Source organism: Nomascus leucogenys, chromosome 13, assembly GCF_006542625.1.
Source record: "Nomascus leucogenys isolate Asia chromosome 13, Asia_NLE_v1, whole genome shotgun sequence".
Taxonomy (NCBI): domain Eukaryota; kingdom Metazoa; phylum Chordata; class Mammalia; order Primates; family Hylobatidae; genus Nomascus; species Nomascus leucogenys.
The window spans coordinates 14926752-14942441 of NC_044393.1; the positions used below are offsets into that span (position 1 = coordinate 14926752).

General features: G+C 41.8%; 1 protein-coding gene across 10 annotated transcripts in view; it reads left to right on the forward strand.

The window, feature by feature from the left end:
• Positions 1-15690, forward strand: part of STAU1 (staufen double-stranded RNA binding protein 1) — a 78533-nt gene that overhangs the window by 19255 nt on the left and 43588 nt on the right. For 4 of the 10 annotated variants that reach the window (XM_030826401.1, XM_003252913.3, XM_030826402.1 and 1 more), the window contains one exon: positions 5248-5536. The exons of 5 other annotated variants lie outside the window; for them this stretch is intronic. In XM_030826401.1, coding sequence (XP_030682261.1) covers positions 5332-5536 — 205 coding nt within the window. In that variant the 5' untranslated portion in view covers positions 5248-5331. Of the gene's footprint in view, positions 1-5247; positions 5537-15690 lie in introns of those variants that run through there. One more of the 10 variants, XM_030826407.1, reaches the window with a different exon arrangement.

The window sequence follows — 15690 nt, forward strand, 5'->3', positions numbered from 1 at the left end:
CTATTGAACATTATTTGCTTGACATTGACTTTAAAGAGGTCATTTTGGAAATGATCGTATAGGACGATAGTGATTGACATGCTTCTGTACTAGTGTCTGCCCTGCCTGCAGGTATTTGGATAATGTTTGGAGTCAATGAATTACTATTTTTGGGGGCTGGGAGGGAGAAGTAATGGTGGAGAGTGAGTTTACTTTCAGAAAACATTCAACCATACTGCAACAAGAAAGATGTGTCAGAAAAGAATCTTAGAAATAACTGGTATAAGGAATGATGTGGATATTTTAGGTGTATTTAAAGGCTGTTGAAAAGGACTTTATATTGTAGAAAAAGTGGTTTATTCCTTGATGTTTTTTAATTGACCAAGTTTCTGTGAGAGTGGAGCCTCTCAACAAACTAAAGAGAACAGAAGAATAGATTTACACGTGATTGCTTAAAGATGTTGTCTTGTGTCTTTGAGGAAGAGTTTAACACACAGATCCTTTCCAGCATTTAAGAATGTGCAATCTGCCATTTATGGGTTCACATGTAATAGATGCTTAATAAGTTTTTGTAGACTATTGAGTGAATATATTTTAGAATTGCTGTTGCTTTATAACAGCAAGACACTGGAGTGCTCCTTTGTATCTGTATATCCATGTTACATCAGATTTACCAAAGGACTTGCAAGGGGAGACGTTTAGTGAAATGTTTGTGATGATCTGAAAAGGAGGCTTCTCCAGAATTGGGATGACTTCTTTCCTTCTGTTTTTATTTTTCAGACACATCTTGTTTGGAAATATCACTTATTATGAAGGAGAATGATATGTTGATTAAACAAAAGTATAGCTACTGCATTATAAGTTGTGTTAATCCAGTTTAAAAATTGATTACTAAAAATGTTTTTCTGGCTGGGCACGGTGGCTCACGTCTATAATCCCAGCACTTTGTTGAGGCCAAGGCAGGCGGATCACTTGAGGCCAAGAGTTAAAGACCAGTCTGACCAACATGGTGAAACCCTGTTTCTACTAAAAACACAAAATAATTAGCCAGGTGTGGTGGTGCACACCTGTAGTTGCTGCTACTCGGGAGGGTGACACAGGAGAATCACTTGAACCTGGGAGGCAGAGGTTATGGTGAGCCAAGATCGTGCCACTGCACTCCAGCCTGGGCGACAGAGTGAGACTGTCTCCAGAAAAAAATGTTTTTCCATAATTGCTTAAGTATTTCATAGTGCAAAGATTTAACAATCTGTAAGTTGAAAGTGGATAAGACTAACCGTGTATTAGCAGTAGCACAAGATAATTAAAAAAAGTCTAAGCACGATTGCAGATAGTTCTGTAAACTATTTCTAGAAGGGTCTGCCTTCTTGTATATTAAATCACTCGGACTGTGCTCAGTATGATCTAGGTAGGTTCACTGCTGAGTGCCGAATACACATTTTGTCACCACTTTTTAGTACATCATATATAATTAAAAAAAAACTTTCGTAGCGCTCATGTGCCCAGATTCTCCTTCACCACAACCCATAAAAACTATTTGGCACTTGTAAAATGGTAACTGCCAGCCAAGGCAAGATTCTGTTTTTATGAGAAGATTTTTGTGTTACCAAGCCAATCTTAAGAACCAGGCGGACATGGAATTAAGGAATCTTTTAAAAGAAACCCCTATAACTCTATCATTTTGCACCTTTTATTATGGTGCTTGTGTATGCTATGTAAAATTAGGGCTTGAGACTAAGATGAGTATGTTTTGTTGATCTGGTGTCTAAAGCCCTTCAAATAGGGAAAGAACCAGGAGATGAGAGGTCCTCATCTGTGTGGGAGGCAGAAAGGCAGGAAAATGGCAGCATGACACAATTCACAGTAAGAGGTGTTTTCCAGCACCAGCGAGATCCGAAGAATCTTTGCGTTTCAAACTTATCAACCTAATTTTACTGTATATAAAATAGTATTTGTCTCTAAGAAGACTCTTAACAAAGCATTTTGATCTCTCGAGTCCTTAATTTACCTGGTAGAAAACAATCCTTAAAGACAGGTTTAAAGGAAAAGACTTACTTGCATTTAAAGACTTAGTCTTCAGGACAGTACTGTCGAGCAACAGGTTCAGAATTTACACAGAAGTTGTATTTCCAAAGTTCCACAGTTCCTTGAAGGCTGCTATGAACTATATCTATATCAGTAATGAAAAACTTAATTTGTTCTTTGAGTTATGTGGGCAAATGATATATTTTCCCCCATTCATCACTGTGATGTCTGTCCTGGCCTCTCTTTGGGAGAGGAGCATCTGTTTGGGTATAAAATATTAGCATCAGGCAGGGGCGGTGGCTCATGCCTGTAATCCTAGCACTTTGGGAGGCCGAGGTGGGAGGATCACTTGAGGTCAGGAGTTCAAGATCAGCCCGGCCAACATGGCGAAACACTGTCTCTACTAAAAATACAAAATTAGCTTAGTGTGGTGGTACATGCCTGTAATCCTAACTACTCGGGAGACTGAGGCAGGAAAATTGCTTGAACCCAGAAGGCAGAGTTTGCAGTGAGCGGAGATCATACCCCTGCACTCCACCCTTGAGACTCTGTCTCAAAAAAAAAAAAAAAAAAAAAAAAAAATCAGCATCTATTTTTTAGGGCCTTTTGAGATAGAAAGGGGATTTTCTTTTCCTAAGAATATAAGCTACTCGTTACATTAGTAAAATTGTATTTTGTGGGTTAGTGTATGTGTGCTTGGGACAGTATCCCTGGCTCCTCTATCCACTAAATATCAGTAGGTTCCCCATTCTGCACACTGGTTGTGACAACCAAAAAATGTCTCCAGACATTGGCAGATGTCTCCTGGGGGAACAAAATTGCCCCCTCTTGAGAATCACTGCCTTAGATGCTGTGTTCAGCCTTAAATAAGACACATAAAATTTTAAATTAGCAGGTGACTAATAATTTGTGAGTATTGTTTGTTGCATTTTCATATTTATCATATAGGAAATTTAAATTTACCTAGTCTTATTTGGAGAGTTTAACTTTTTTTTTTTTTTGGTTTGTTTTGAACTACATGTTGCAACCAACTGTTTAGACATAACTCGTTTAGGTGAATTTAAGGGTAACATTTTTGAGGCAGTCTTAATTTAAAAAGCCTGTTCCTTTCTCAGCTTCTAGAAAATTTACATATTTATGACTGACTTGAGCCAAGTGCGGTGCCTCACACTTGTAATCCCAGGACTTTGGGAGGCCAAGGTGGGCAGATCACCTGAGGTCAGGAGTTTGAGACCAGCCTGGCCAACCTGGCGAAACGCTGTCTCTACTAAAAATACAAAAACTAGCCAGGCATGGTGGCTTATGCCTGTAATCCTAGCTACTTGGGAGACTGAGGCAGGAGAATTGCTTGAACCCAGGAGGCAGAGGTTACAGTGAGCTAAGTTTGTACCACTGCACTCCAGCCTGGGCGACAGAGCTCTGTCTTGGGGTAAAAAAAAAATTAAAAATTTATGACTGACTTGAAATCCTGGCAGTCAGCCTGCTTTAGAGAACATTAACCAGAAATCCCTTGGTCCACACCCTTTCTAAATTTAGGCATTCATTCAGAGTCTCAAACTCTAAGAGCCACTTAGGACACAGTTGGGTTGCTCTTCCTGGGATGGGAGTAGATTCTGGAGCAGATACTTTACTCCTAGCTCATTTTTTGACCTTGAGACCTGTGGTTGGTGTTGTGAAATCGTACATACACTACAAGTGACTTTTTTGTTGTAAAAAGTGCTCTCAAGATAGTTTACAAAAAGCAGGAAAAGGAGAAGGAGTGAGTGAGTAAATGAAGAGAGGGGAAGAGAGGAGGAAAAAAGTGTTTCTGTTTTAGCAGCTGACGGAAAAAAAACCCAATGAAACGAGGTCATAGCTGACTTCTGAATGGTTCTGGACTTGTTTCTTGACACTGGTGACTTGTCTTCTAAGACCATTATGTAGATCTTCAATGGAACTCCTCTGTTATTTTGTTCTGATTCTGAAAGTAAAAAGGAACAACTGCACTCTTGGGGAATTTTGTTGAATAAGGTAATACTTATGCCTCTGCTATCCAGAGTCACATTTCGGCTGAGTTTCTTTTGAGTTTTGCAGTCCTTTTTGCTCTCAGTAAGAGAGAATGTGTTAGGACTCGTCAAGTAGCTTAATTGCTCTGGTCATTCATCTCTTTCTTGAGGACCAGCTTTAAAAATCATTTTAATACTTAAAAAAAATTTAACTGTTTGTTTATAATAGAACTTCTAATTAGTTGGTTTGCTGGTTTTTGCATTGGTTGGCTATTTCCTGAGAGACCTGTCATTTCTGTTCTTTGTTGCCACTGGTTATTTTTAAGTACTTTGACTTATTACATTTTCAGCTTTTAAAGGATGGCCATGAAAATGAGCACAACTGTCCATATTTTTGTCTCACAAAGAAATTTAATGTATTTAGAAGTAATGCCTTCATTATTCTCTTAATTTACAATATGAAGTAAACAAGCTCCAGTGCTCCCCACTCCACCATCACACCAGTAAAATTGCCAGTCTAAAATCCGTTCCTGTCTTCTTCATCTCCACTTTTGCTTTTAATAGTATAAATTCTCTGGTATGGTCTTTGTTACTCACATCACTTCTCAGGATCTGTGAGCCTGGGTAGGGGTGTGATAGTTTTCTTGTTTGGGGTCTGTAATTCAATGAGACCTTAAACAAGCCTTTTAGGAAAACAATACATCTCTCATCACCATAGGGAAAAAGAAATAGCAGAAGTATCCTACCTTCCTTCCTTCCGTCAACTTAAAGCCCTAAGGTTGTCAGTCTGAGCCTTGGTCCTTAAGAGGAAGCAGTCTTCACGTTCACCTGTTCCTGGTATTATAAACCTAGTTTGCTTTGTTTCTTGTAATTTTGAGACCAGTAAGAAACCTTACTATGCCCCAATTACTATAGAAACCTCTCCATACTTTTAAATTTGCATTTTTGAATGTAAGCTATAGTTTGCAATTCTTAATATTCACCAATAAATATTATACCCTACTTATTCTCTTTGTATAGTAAATATGCAGAGCACACGGGTATTGTAAATCATTTAAAAAACACTGTGGGAAAGTCACAAGGCCAAGAAACTTACTGTATACCAAGGAGAAACATATTTTGAATAAATCAACATAGCTACATGCTAAATGGGGCTATTTTCATAACTCAGTAGGTGACACCATTTTGACTGAATATTGGCAATTACATATCTCCTCTATAATTTACCTTTTTATTTTCTTTCCCTTACAACTTTTAGGTAGAACTTTAGACTTCATAGCACTGAATTAACCTGCACTGAAAGCTGTTTACCTGCATTTGTTCACTTTTGTTGAAAGTGACCATGTCTCAAGTTCAAGTGCAAGTTCAGAACCCATCTGCTGCTCTCTCAGGGAGCCAAATACTGAACAAGAACCAGTCTCTTCTCTCACAGCCTTTGATGAGTATTCCTTCTACTACTAGCTCTCTGCCCTCTGAAAATGCAGGTAGACCCATTCAAAACTCTGCTTTACCCTCTGCATCTATTACATCCACCAGTGCAGCTGCAGGTAAGCATATGAATCCAAGTGTCTTCTATTTCAAATGTTTTCTTACCCTGTTTTCTGATCTGATAGGTTGCAGATTTAGGGAGCTCTCACATTTACCTTCAAAAAGCAAAAGAAAGTATCACCACCCACACTTCTTTATCCCAGATATAGAACACTAGTTGTGTAGGGGGTTGACAGGGGCCTCAGTTGACAGACCATTGTAAGTTGTGAGAAAGAGAATTGAAAGCTGAAAACTACTCGCACTATAAAGCCTCATCTGTTAAAGAGTGGTGGCTGGCAGAAAGAATTGAGCAGTAAATACCACCTTGGATATTCATCGTTGTATGGGATAATTCTGCATTTAAAATTATTTCCCAGAACAAGCCAAGTGCCTTGGCTCACGCCTGTAATCCCAGCACTTCGGGAGGTTGAGGCAGGTGGATCGGCAGAGGTCAGGAGTTCGAGACCAGCCTGGCCAACATGGTGAAACCCTGCCTCTACAAAAAATACACAAACTAGCTGGGCTTGGTGATGCACGCCCATAACAGCTACTCAGGAGACTGAGGCAGGAGAATTGCTTGAACCTGGGAGGTGGAGGTTGCAGTGAGCTGAGACTGTGCCGCTTCACTCCAGCCTGGGCAACAGAGGGAGACTCTGTCTCAAAAAAAGAAAAAATAGGCTGGGCGCAGTGGCTCACGCCTGTAATCCCAGCACTTTGGGAGGCCAAGACAGGCAGATCACGAGGTCATGAGTTCGAGACCAGCCTGGCCAATATGGTGAGACTCTGTCTCTACTAAAAATACAAAAAATAGCCGAGCATGGTGGTGCACGCCTGTAGTCCCAGCTATTCGGGAGGCTGATGCAGAAGAATCGCTTGAACCCAGGAGGCAGAGGTTGTAGTGAGCCGAGATCATGGCATTGCACTCCAGCCTGGGCAACAGGGCAAGACTCCGTCTCAAAAATAAATAAAAAATAAATAAATTTCCCACAACTGACGAAGAGCTCTTATATCTGCATAAGCCTTCTTTTTGAATGTCCGTAAGATTTTATCCCAAGCAAGGGGGCAGCCAGATTTACTAGAAAGCAAAAAAGTACATTGACATTTATTTTTATTTTTGTTTTGAACAAGTAAGTTTAAGTCTGGAAGGTTCCAGAAGTAGTTTAGAAATCATGAGGATCAATTAGAAATGGAATAAAGAAGCAGAGTTTTTTTCTCTTCTTTCTTTTCTCTCATTTGTTTCACAGGGTCTCTACTCTATTGCCTAGGCTGGAGTACAGTAGTGTGATTATGGTTCACTGCAGCATCAGCCTCCTGGGCTCAAGTGGATCCTCCTGCCTCAGCCTCCTGAATAGCTGGATTATAGGTGTGAGCTACAATGCCCAAATTTATTTTCTTGTTCAAATTTTCTGTGTCATGGCCAGGCATGGTGGTTCACACCTGTAATCCCAGTACTTTGGGAGGCCGAGTAGGGAGATTGCTTGAGCCCAGGAGTTGGAGACCAGCCTGGGCAACATGGTAAATCCCATCTATACAAAAAAAATACAAAAATTGGCTGAGCTGTGGTTCCAGCTACTCCAGAGGCTGAGGCAGGAGGGTAACTTGAGTCCAGGAGGTCGAGGCTGCCATGAGCTGTAATTATACCACTGTATTCCATCCAGCCTAGGAGACAGAGCGAGACCCCGTTTCAAAAAAAAAAAAAAAAAGTTTCCTTCTTGGCTGGCCAGGGTGGTTCATACCTGTAATTTCAGTGTTTTGGGATGCCTATTTATTTATTTATGAGACAGAGTCTCACTTTGTTGCTTAGGCTTGAGTGCAATGGCGTGATCTCGGCTCACTGCAACCTCTGGCTCCTGGGTTCAAGCGATTCTCCTGCCTCAGCCTCCCGAGTAGCTGGGATTACAGGTGCCTGCCACTACACTCGGCTGTTATGTATTTTTAGTAGAGATGGGGTTTCACTGTGTTGCCTAGGCTCGTCTCCAATTCCTGACCTCAAGTGATCAGCTTGCCTTGGCCTCCCAAATTGCTGGAATTACAGGTGTGAGTCATTGTGCCAGGCTGGGAGGCCAATTTAAAAATTAGCTGGGCTTGATGGTGTGCACCTGTAGTCCCAGCTACTTGGGAGACTGAGGCAGGAGGATTGCTTGAGCCCAGAAGTTTGAGGCTGCAGTGAACTGTGATCGTGCTATCTTACTGCAGCCTGGGCAACAGACTGAGACTGACTCAAAACAAAAAGTATAGAAGCGTTCAAATCTGATTATTAGGAAAATGAACTAAAGGTACTTTGCCAGACACAGTGGCTCATGCCCATAATCCCAGCACTTGGGAGGCCAGGGCAGGTGGATCACCTGAGGTCTGGAGTTTGAGACCAGCCTGGCCAACATGGTGAAACCCTGTCTCTATTAAAAATACAAAAATTAGCCAGGTGTAGCAGTGTGTGCCTATATTCCCAGCTACTTGGGAGGGTGAGGCAGGAAAATCGCTTCAACCTGGGAGGCAGAGGCTGCAGCGAGCCGAGATCATGTCACTGCACTCCAGTCTGGGCAACAGAGCGAGATTCCATCTCAAAAAAAAAAAAAAAAAAAAAAGATTTAAAACACTTGAAAAATAGCTAAAAATATTATAGACAAGAAACTAAGGCTAAAGAAAGAAAACCTAAAACCAGTATTCTTATGAATAGGAGACAGGGTCTGACTAAAAAAAAAAAAAGGGAGTGGGAATAATAAATAAAAACAGTATTCTGCTTCCCAACACCCTCCCTGCAACATGGCAAGACCAGTGAAATAAATGTGTCAGTGTCGATATATATATATATATTTTTTGAGATGGAGTCTCGCCATGTTGGCAGGCTAGAGTGTGGTGGCACGATCTTGGCTCACTGCAACTTCCTCCTCCCGGGTTCAAGCGATTCTCCTGCCTCAGCCTCCCGAGTAGCTGGGACTATAGGCACACGCCACCATGCCCGGCTAATTTTTGTATTTTTAGTAGAGACGGGGTTTCACCATGTTGGCCAGGATGGTCTCGATCTCTTGACCTCGTGATCTGCCTGCCTTGGCCTCCCAAAGTGCTGGGATTACAGGCGTGAGCCACCACACCCAGCCTAGTGTGGGTATTTCTATACCAAAGTCACCTTGTAACAAAGTCTTTTCATCCCCTTCCTTGTGCCTGTTTCCTTTCAATTTCCTCCTTTGTCTTCTCATTTCCTTTAGTTTATAAATCTGTTCTTTTTTTTTTTTTTGAGATGGAGTCTCACTCCGTCGCCCAGGCTGGAGTGCAGTGGCACAATCTCGGCTCACTGTAAGCTCCGCCTCCCGGGTTCATGCCATTCTCCTGCCTCAGTCTCCCGAGTAGCTGGGACTACAGGCGCCCACCACCACACCCGGCTAATTTTTTTGGTATTTTTAGTAGAGATGGGGTTTCACCTTGTTAGTCAGGATGGTTTCGATCTTCTGACCTCGTGATCCTCCTGCCTCGGCCTCCCAAAGTGCTGGGATTACAGGCGTGAGCCACTATGGCCTATAAATCTGTTCTTAGAGTGTTTGCTTCTCCCACTCAGCTGCGTGGCATCTTCCATGCCACCCCCACAATTCCTTGGACTGGTTCATCAGATAGCATTCTTGATTTTTCATAGTGCTAGAGGGATGTTGTTTTCCCCATATTTGCCATGTGAGACTCTCTTAAAAGGAAAAGGCACAGACTGTTTCCGTCCTCTGGGATTTATTGCTTTTTCTTCTAATGAATTCTGGTGTCTAAATCCCATTGACTTTGTAAAACTCCTGCCCACCAACATCATTTTATTTTACTTATATAATTATTAGAAATAGATAAGGTCTGAGGATGGCAGCCTTTGGAGAAAAGACTAGAGGATGCCCAGGAATGAGACTGTATGGAAGATGACAACTGTTGTTTGAGAGATGGTAGTGGCATGTTGAGTTTAGCGAAATAATGGGCAGGGTACAGCTGGCAGCTGTTTCAGTAACTAGTGTCTCTGCTCAGAAGACCTTGTATTCCAGTTGGTTTTAATAGTAGTGCTTCATCTGATTTTAAATCTTGCCCGCCTGCCATGGGTTAGTTACTCCCCTGACTTCACGCTCTTTTGAAGACACACCCTCTCCTAGATTACCTGGCTTCAACTGGTTCAGAAAAGACCCCAGTTGCGTCTTCTCTGGGAGTGTACTCCTGGAATGATTTGCAGTTTTGTATCATGGCTGCCTACATTTGTAGGCCTTCCATTTGTTTTTCCTCTATTTTCATATCCCTAGGAGAATAGTAGTCTTATATACTGCTAGTTGACTTCAGTGGTCTTAATGTTATTTTTCACTTCTTCTCATGTGGCGAACCCCATAGAGAAAAATCCCAGTTGTGTCTTGTGAATGAGTTAGTTTGTTTCAGCAAGATCCAGCTTGAGTATAAGCTTTTGTGTGAGCAAGGTCCAGCTCACTGTAAGGTAAATATTGTCCATACTACCTGTGCATTTATAACCTACCTGGAATGTTTTCTATTTTTTTCTACTCTTGAAAGTGGTGCTGTGATTCAAAATACATATTTTCAAACTGATGAGGTTGTCTTAAACAAAAACTATACTTAGACAAGATTATAGATTTTTGAAGTTGCTTCTTTTTTCATCCTTGCCAATGGGTCAAAGAAAATATATGCTGCTTTTTGGAATATTTGGGTTTTAGTTTTTTTAGAGTCTTTCTTTGCCGCCTAGGCTGGAGTGAGTGCTGCTATCATGTCTCACTGCAGCCTCGACCTCCCAGGCTTAAACAATCCTCCCACCTTGGCCTCCTGAGTAGCTGGGACCTCAGATGCATGCCACCACGCCCAGCTAGTTTTTTTTTTAATTCTTTGTGGAGATGAAGTCTCACTATGTTGCCCAGGCTTGTTTTGAGTTGCTGGGCTCAAACAATCTGCCTGCCTTGGCCTCCCAAAATGCTGGGATTACAGGTGTTAGCCACCCCGCCTGGCCATATTTTGCTTTTAAAACTCCAAATAGTGTATGGTTGTTTGGGATTCTGAACAGAGACAATTCTCAAGCACCTGTGATTGATTGCCCGTAAGTTTTCCAGCTCTGGGCTGCCTCTTGTCTATAGCTTACTTCTGGCTCCTCTCCAGCTTGTTTGCACAAGGACCTTAGGGGCAGGGAGAAGAGGTGATGGGAAAACAGTCTTTTCACTTGTTAGCAATCCGGGCAAAAGGTTTGAAGATGCAATTGCCTGCCTAATTTTGCATTTTAGTAGAGACGGGGTTTCACCATGTAGCCTCAAAGTGAATATTTTATATTGTCTCTGGTTTCAGTTATCCTTGTCATTCCCCTTATCTTAGAGAATGAAAGTCTGACTATAATTTTAAAATTTGCTAATCATTATTCAAGAATTCAGTCTTTTTAGAACGTGGAAGAAAGGAAAAAAATAATTCAGTCTTTGAAACTTGTTTGTTATCTGTATTAACAGCACATTCTGGAACTTAATTCTTGCATATCTGGAGTTACCTCTTTTCCCAACCATCTAAGGACATGGAGATATGGAGTTGTCTTTTGCAGCTGTAGTGTAAGATGATACAGTATGAGAGATAAGGAATCGACGCTGTCTGTTTCTGATCCTAACCTTGCAGCAAAGATAATATAATTAAGGATGAGTTATTTATCTCATTATGCCTCATTTTCCTTTGCATGCAAACCTCAAGCCTTGAATAAATCGAGTGTTTCTTTTCATTTGACTGAAAGTAACATCAGGCACAAACATGAATAGTCACCGTAGCATAACACGGTTCAGTTGCCTTTGAAGTCACACACATCCTGGGTTTGAATCTCAGCATGTTACTAGCTGTGTGATCTTGTGCAAGTTACTACTTTTTTGTTGTTGTTTCCTCATCTGTAAAACAGGGATAATACCCACCAAATAGGTTTATTGTGAGAATTAAATGAGAGCATATATGTTAACGTGTGGAGCACAATGCCTGGTACCTAGTAAATGCTTGAGAAATGGCAGCTGTAATTCTGGCTACTTGGGTAGCTGAGGCAGGATTAAGCATTTAATTAAGCATTTAAGAAAAACAATATTTCCCACTCACACAAAACTAGCTTAAAAATGTTGTTTTAAAGCATAATTCTATTTGAAATGTGTCTTTATAGACACATTTAGGCAATTAGGGCCTGGGAGCTGTGGCTCATGCCTGTATTCACAGCACTTTGGAAGGCCAAGGCCGACAGATCACCTGAGGTCAGGAGTTTTAGACCAGACTGGCCAACATGGTGAAACCCCGTATCAACCAAGAAATACAAAAATTAGCTGGATGTGGTGATGCACACCTGTAGTCCCAGCTACTCAGGAGGCTGAGGCAGGAGAATCACCTGAACCTGGGAGGCGGGGGCTGTAATGAGCTGAGATGGCACCACTGCATTCCAGCCTGGGTGACAGAGTGAGACCCTTTATCAAAAAATAATTAATTAAAATAAAAATAGAAGTCAGTCATTTTTCTATAACTGTTGTATTTCCTCTACAGGATTTTTTTTGCAGACCTTAACTTTGGGATTCCCTTTATTAACTTTTTATTATATTTTGGCTAATGCACTTTCTCACTTGAACTTTTAATAATTTAGGTAGTTTGGCTGTGTGTTCGTCTCTAACCGTGTATTTTCTTTTTACCCGCAAGTTGTTCAAAGAGGAGAAGTTGTTCTCTCTTGGGTGATTTAGATTATTTGAAAAATCAAGAGATGTGGTGTACTTTTAGTTCTATCAAAACCAAGATTCTAACCTTGCTACCAACAGAATGCAGCAGAGTGGCAGGTAGCGCCGGATGGGGAAAGTCCTAGAGAAAGGCAAGACAGTTATGAGAATAACTTTGTGTGTCTTTTTTTTTTTTTAGCATTTTCCCCTTCAGCATTTATCCATGAGACAATCACCAAGATGACCCAGGGATTGTACTGCATTGCAGGCTTCTGCCATTTGACTTTCCTGCCTGCCAGGGTTTTGAGTTCATACTGTTGTTTGTACTTAAATGAGTAGCCCGGTGGACTGCAGAACATATAATAAAGGAGACCCCTGATATCCTGATGTGTGAAGTGTCAAGGGGGGTAAAGGATTCTTTTATTTATTTATTTATTTATTTTTGAGATGGAGTCTCGTTCTGTGGCCCAGGCTGGAGTGCAGTGGCGCGATCTGCTGGGATTACAGGCATGAGCCACTGTGCTCGGCTTTTTTAAATTTTGAGATGGGGTCTCTGTTGCCCATACTGGAGTGCAGTGGTGCAATCTTGGCTCACTGCAACCTCTGCCTCCTGGGTTCAAGTGATTCTCCTGCCTCAGCTACCCAAGTAGCCAGAATTACAGGCACATGCCACCACGCCTGGCTAATTTTTGCATTTTTAGTAGAGATGGGGTTTCACCATGTAGGCCAGGCTGGTCTCGAACTCATGACCTCAAGTGATCTGCCTGCCTTGGCCTCCCAAAGTGCTAGGATTACAGGCATGAGCCACTGCACCTGGCCAATAAAGGATTCTTTGTTTTTTTCCTTTAGTGGAAGCTGTGCACTGAGGGAATCCTAAGAGTAAGACCTACAAGAAAAATCAGCTATGAAGGCAAGTTGCCTCACCCCCTACGGCACCAAATTTAAATGACCCTAGACATACTGAAATCCAGGTTTCTCTTGTAAGTTATTTGTAAGTGAGATAAAGTGATATTCAGTGATAACATCAGAAAAGTAAAAGCTTCAGTTAATTTTTTTTTGAGATGGAGTCTCTGTCATCACCCAGGCTGGAGTGCCGTAGCGTGTTCTTGGCTCACTGCAACCTCCACCTCCCAGGTTCAAGTGATTCTCTTGCCTCAGCCTCCTGAGTAGCTGGGATTACAGACACGTGCTACCACGCCTGGCTAATTTTTGTATTTTTAGTAGAGGCAGGGTCTTGAACTCCTGACCTCAGGTGATCTGCCCGCCTCGGCCTCCCAAAGTGCTGGGATTACAGTTGTGAGCCACCACACCCGGCTGCTTCAATTGATCTGTTAAATTCTGAAGTAGTGAATCTCAAATCTTTGGGGTGCATCAGAATAACTTTGGGAACTTAATAAAAATACAAACGCTCATGCCTTAAATCCTATCAGTTTGGAAGGCTGAGGTGAGAGGATCACTGGAGCCCAGGAGTTTAAGACCAGCCTAGGCAACATAGTGAGACCCTGCCTCTGCAAAAATTAAAAAATTAGCCAGGTATGGGCCGGGCGCGGTGGCTCACGCTTGTAATCCCAGCACTTTGAGAGTCTGAGAGGGGCAGATCACAAGGTCAAGAGACCGAGACCATCCTGGCCAACATGGTGAAGCCCCATCCCTACTAAAAGTTCAAAAATTAGCTGGGCGTGGTGGCGCATGCCTGTAGTCCCAGCTACTCAGGAGGCTGAGGCAGGAGAATCGCTTGAACCTGGGAGGCCTCAGAGGTTGCAGTGAGCTGAGATCATGCCACTACACTCCAGCCTGGCAACAGAGCAAGACTGTCTCAAAAAAAAAAAAAAAAAAATTAGCCAAGTATGGTGGTGTGTGCCTGTAGTCCCAGCTACTCAGGAGGTTGAGGTGGGAGGATTGTTTCAACCCAGGAGGCTGCAGTGAGCTATGATTGTGCCACTTGAGCTCCAGCCTGGACAGCAGAGCAAGACCCCATCTCAAAAACTGAGAAAAAGGGTGGTTATGTGGTTATGTTTTCAAACAAGAGCCCACAAATACATTGCAGCATCAAACCAAACATTGTCTTAATTTGTGTGAAGTACTACTGTGTGTTTAAATCAAGTTTGAAAAATATCTTTCGTGAGAAGTAATTGGAAGAGAATTTTGAGGCTGGACATGGTGGGTCATGCCTGTAATCCCAGCACTTTGGGAGACTGAGGCAGGTGGATCACTTGAGGTCAGGAGTTTGAGACCAGCCTGGCCAACATGGTGAAACCCTGTTTCTACTAAAAGTACAAAAATTAGCCAGGCATGGTGGCAGGTGCCTGTAATCCCAGCTACTCGGGAGACTGAGGCAGGAGAATTTCTTGAACCCAGGAGGTGAGGTTGCATTGAGCCAAGTTCACACTACTGCACTCTAACCTGGGGAGAGAGTGAGACTGTGTCTCTAAAAAAAAAAAAAAAAAAAAAAGGAATTTCAGTGCATACACACAATCTCTTTTTTTTTTGTTGTTTATAAAAAACAAAAAAGGATAAGAAGGGGATTACAGGATGAATTATCAAGATAAGACCAGGCTTCTTAAACCATGATCATAGAAAGTGTTCAAAGTTCAAGTGACATATTACAGTCAATGTCAGGTTTCATGAATTTGAGAGCTCACACTTTCCATTTCTAGGAATTTACAGTACTGCTGACTTGGAGATCAGCACTGGGGAGCTGAGTGAACTGGTATTAAAAAGGTCAAACACACAGCTGCTGCTAAAGCTTTGGAGGGTACAAAATTTCCTAAGCCCATAGTCTGCCCTTTTGGTAGCAAAGGAAGGAATCCAGGTCTTATGCATGGGCCAAACAGGTACCTTTCAAAAGTGTGTCTGGAGGTACCATTTAGTATGTATATGAATGGTTTCTTAACAAACTTGTTGATTTTGAAAGCACAGATTCTACACTACCAGTGACAAATGCTTATTTTTTGGGACTCCTTAACCTCATTGTAAAGCAGTGGTTTCCAATCTATGATGCTTCAACACCTGACAATCTGGAAAGGCGGTCATAGGAAGGATGGCGGGTGACCAGATAATTTCAAAGATTTCCGAAAAGTTTAATGAAAATATATTTTTGATAAGAGTGTATAGATTAGCAAGAATATAAGTTTTATTTAGAGTCACATCAAGTCATTGTGGTAATATTGATTGTAATTTTGTTGGTCAGAAGTGCTTATTGTCAGTTGTATGTCTCTTAGTTATTAAAAAGAATGAGAAAAATGTAAATATTACTTAAATACAAGCCAGCAGGTAGTATCTCCTCAGACAAGGAACCCATTCAGGGAGCATACTAATCAAGAAGGCGTGGCTGGTGAAGGGTTGGGGATCCGTGACCTGGAGGCTGTGTCATTAATGGCTGTTTTAGCAGAGACCCCCTCACATTCATGAAGTCATCCCAGGTCCTCGTATGTAGGAAGCAATCTGGAAAGTTACCAGTCACATCTTTCTTGTTACTTTTGATTTCTTTGCAGTGTACTTTCTTCATG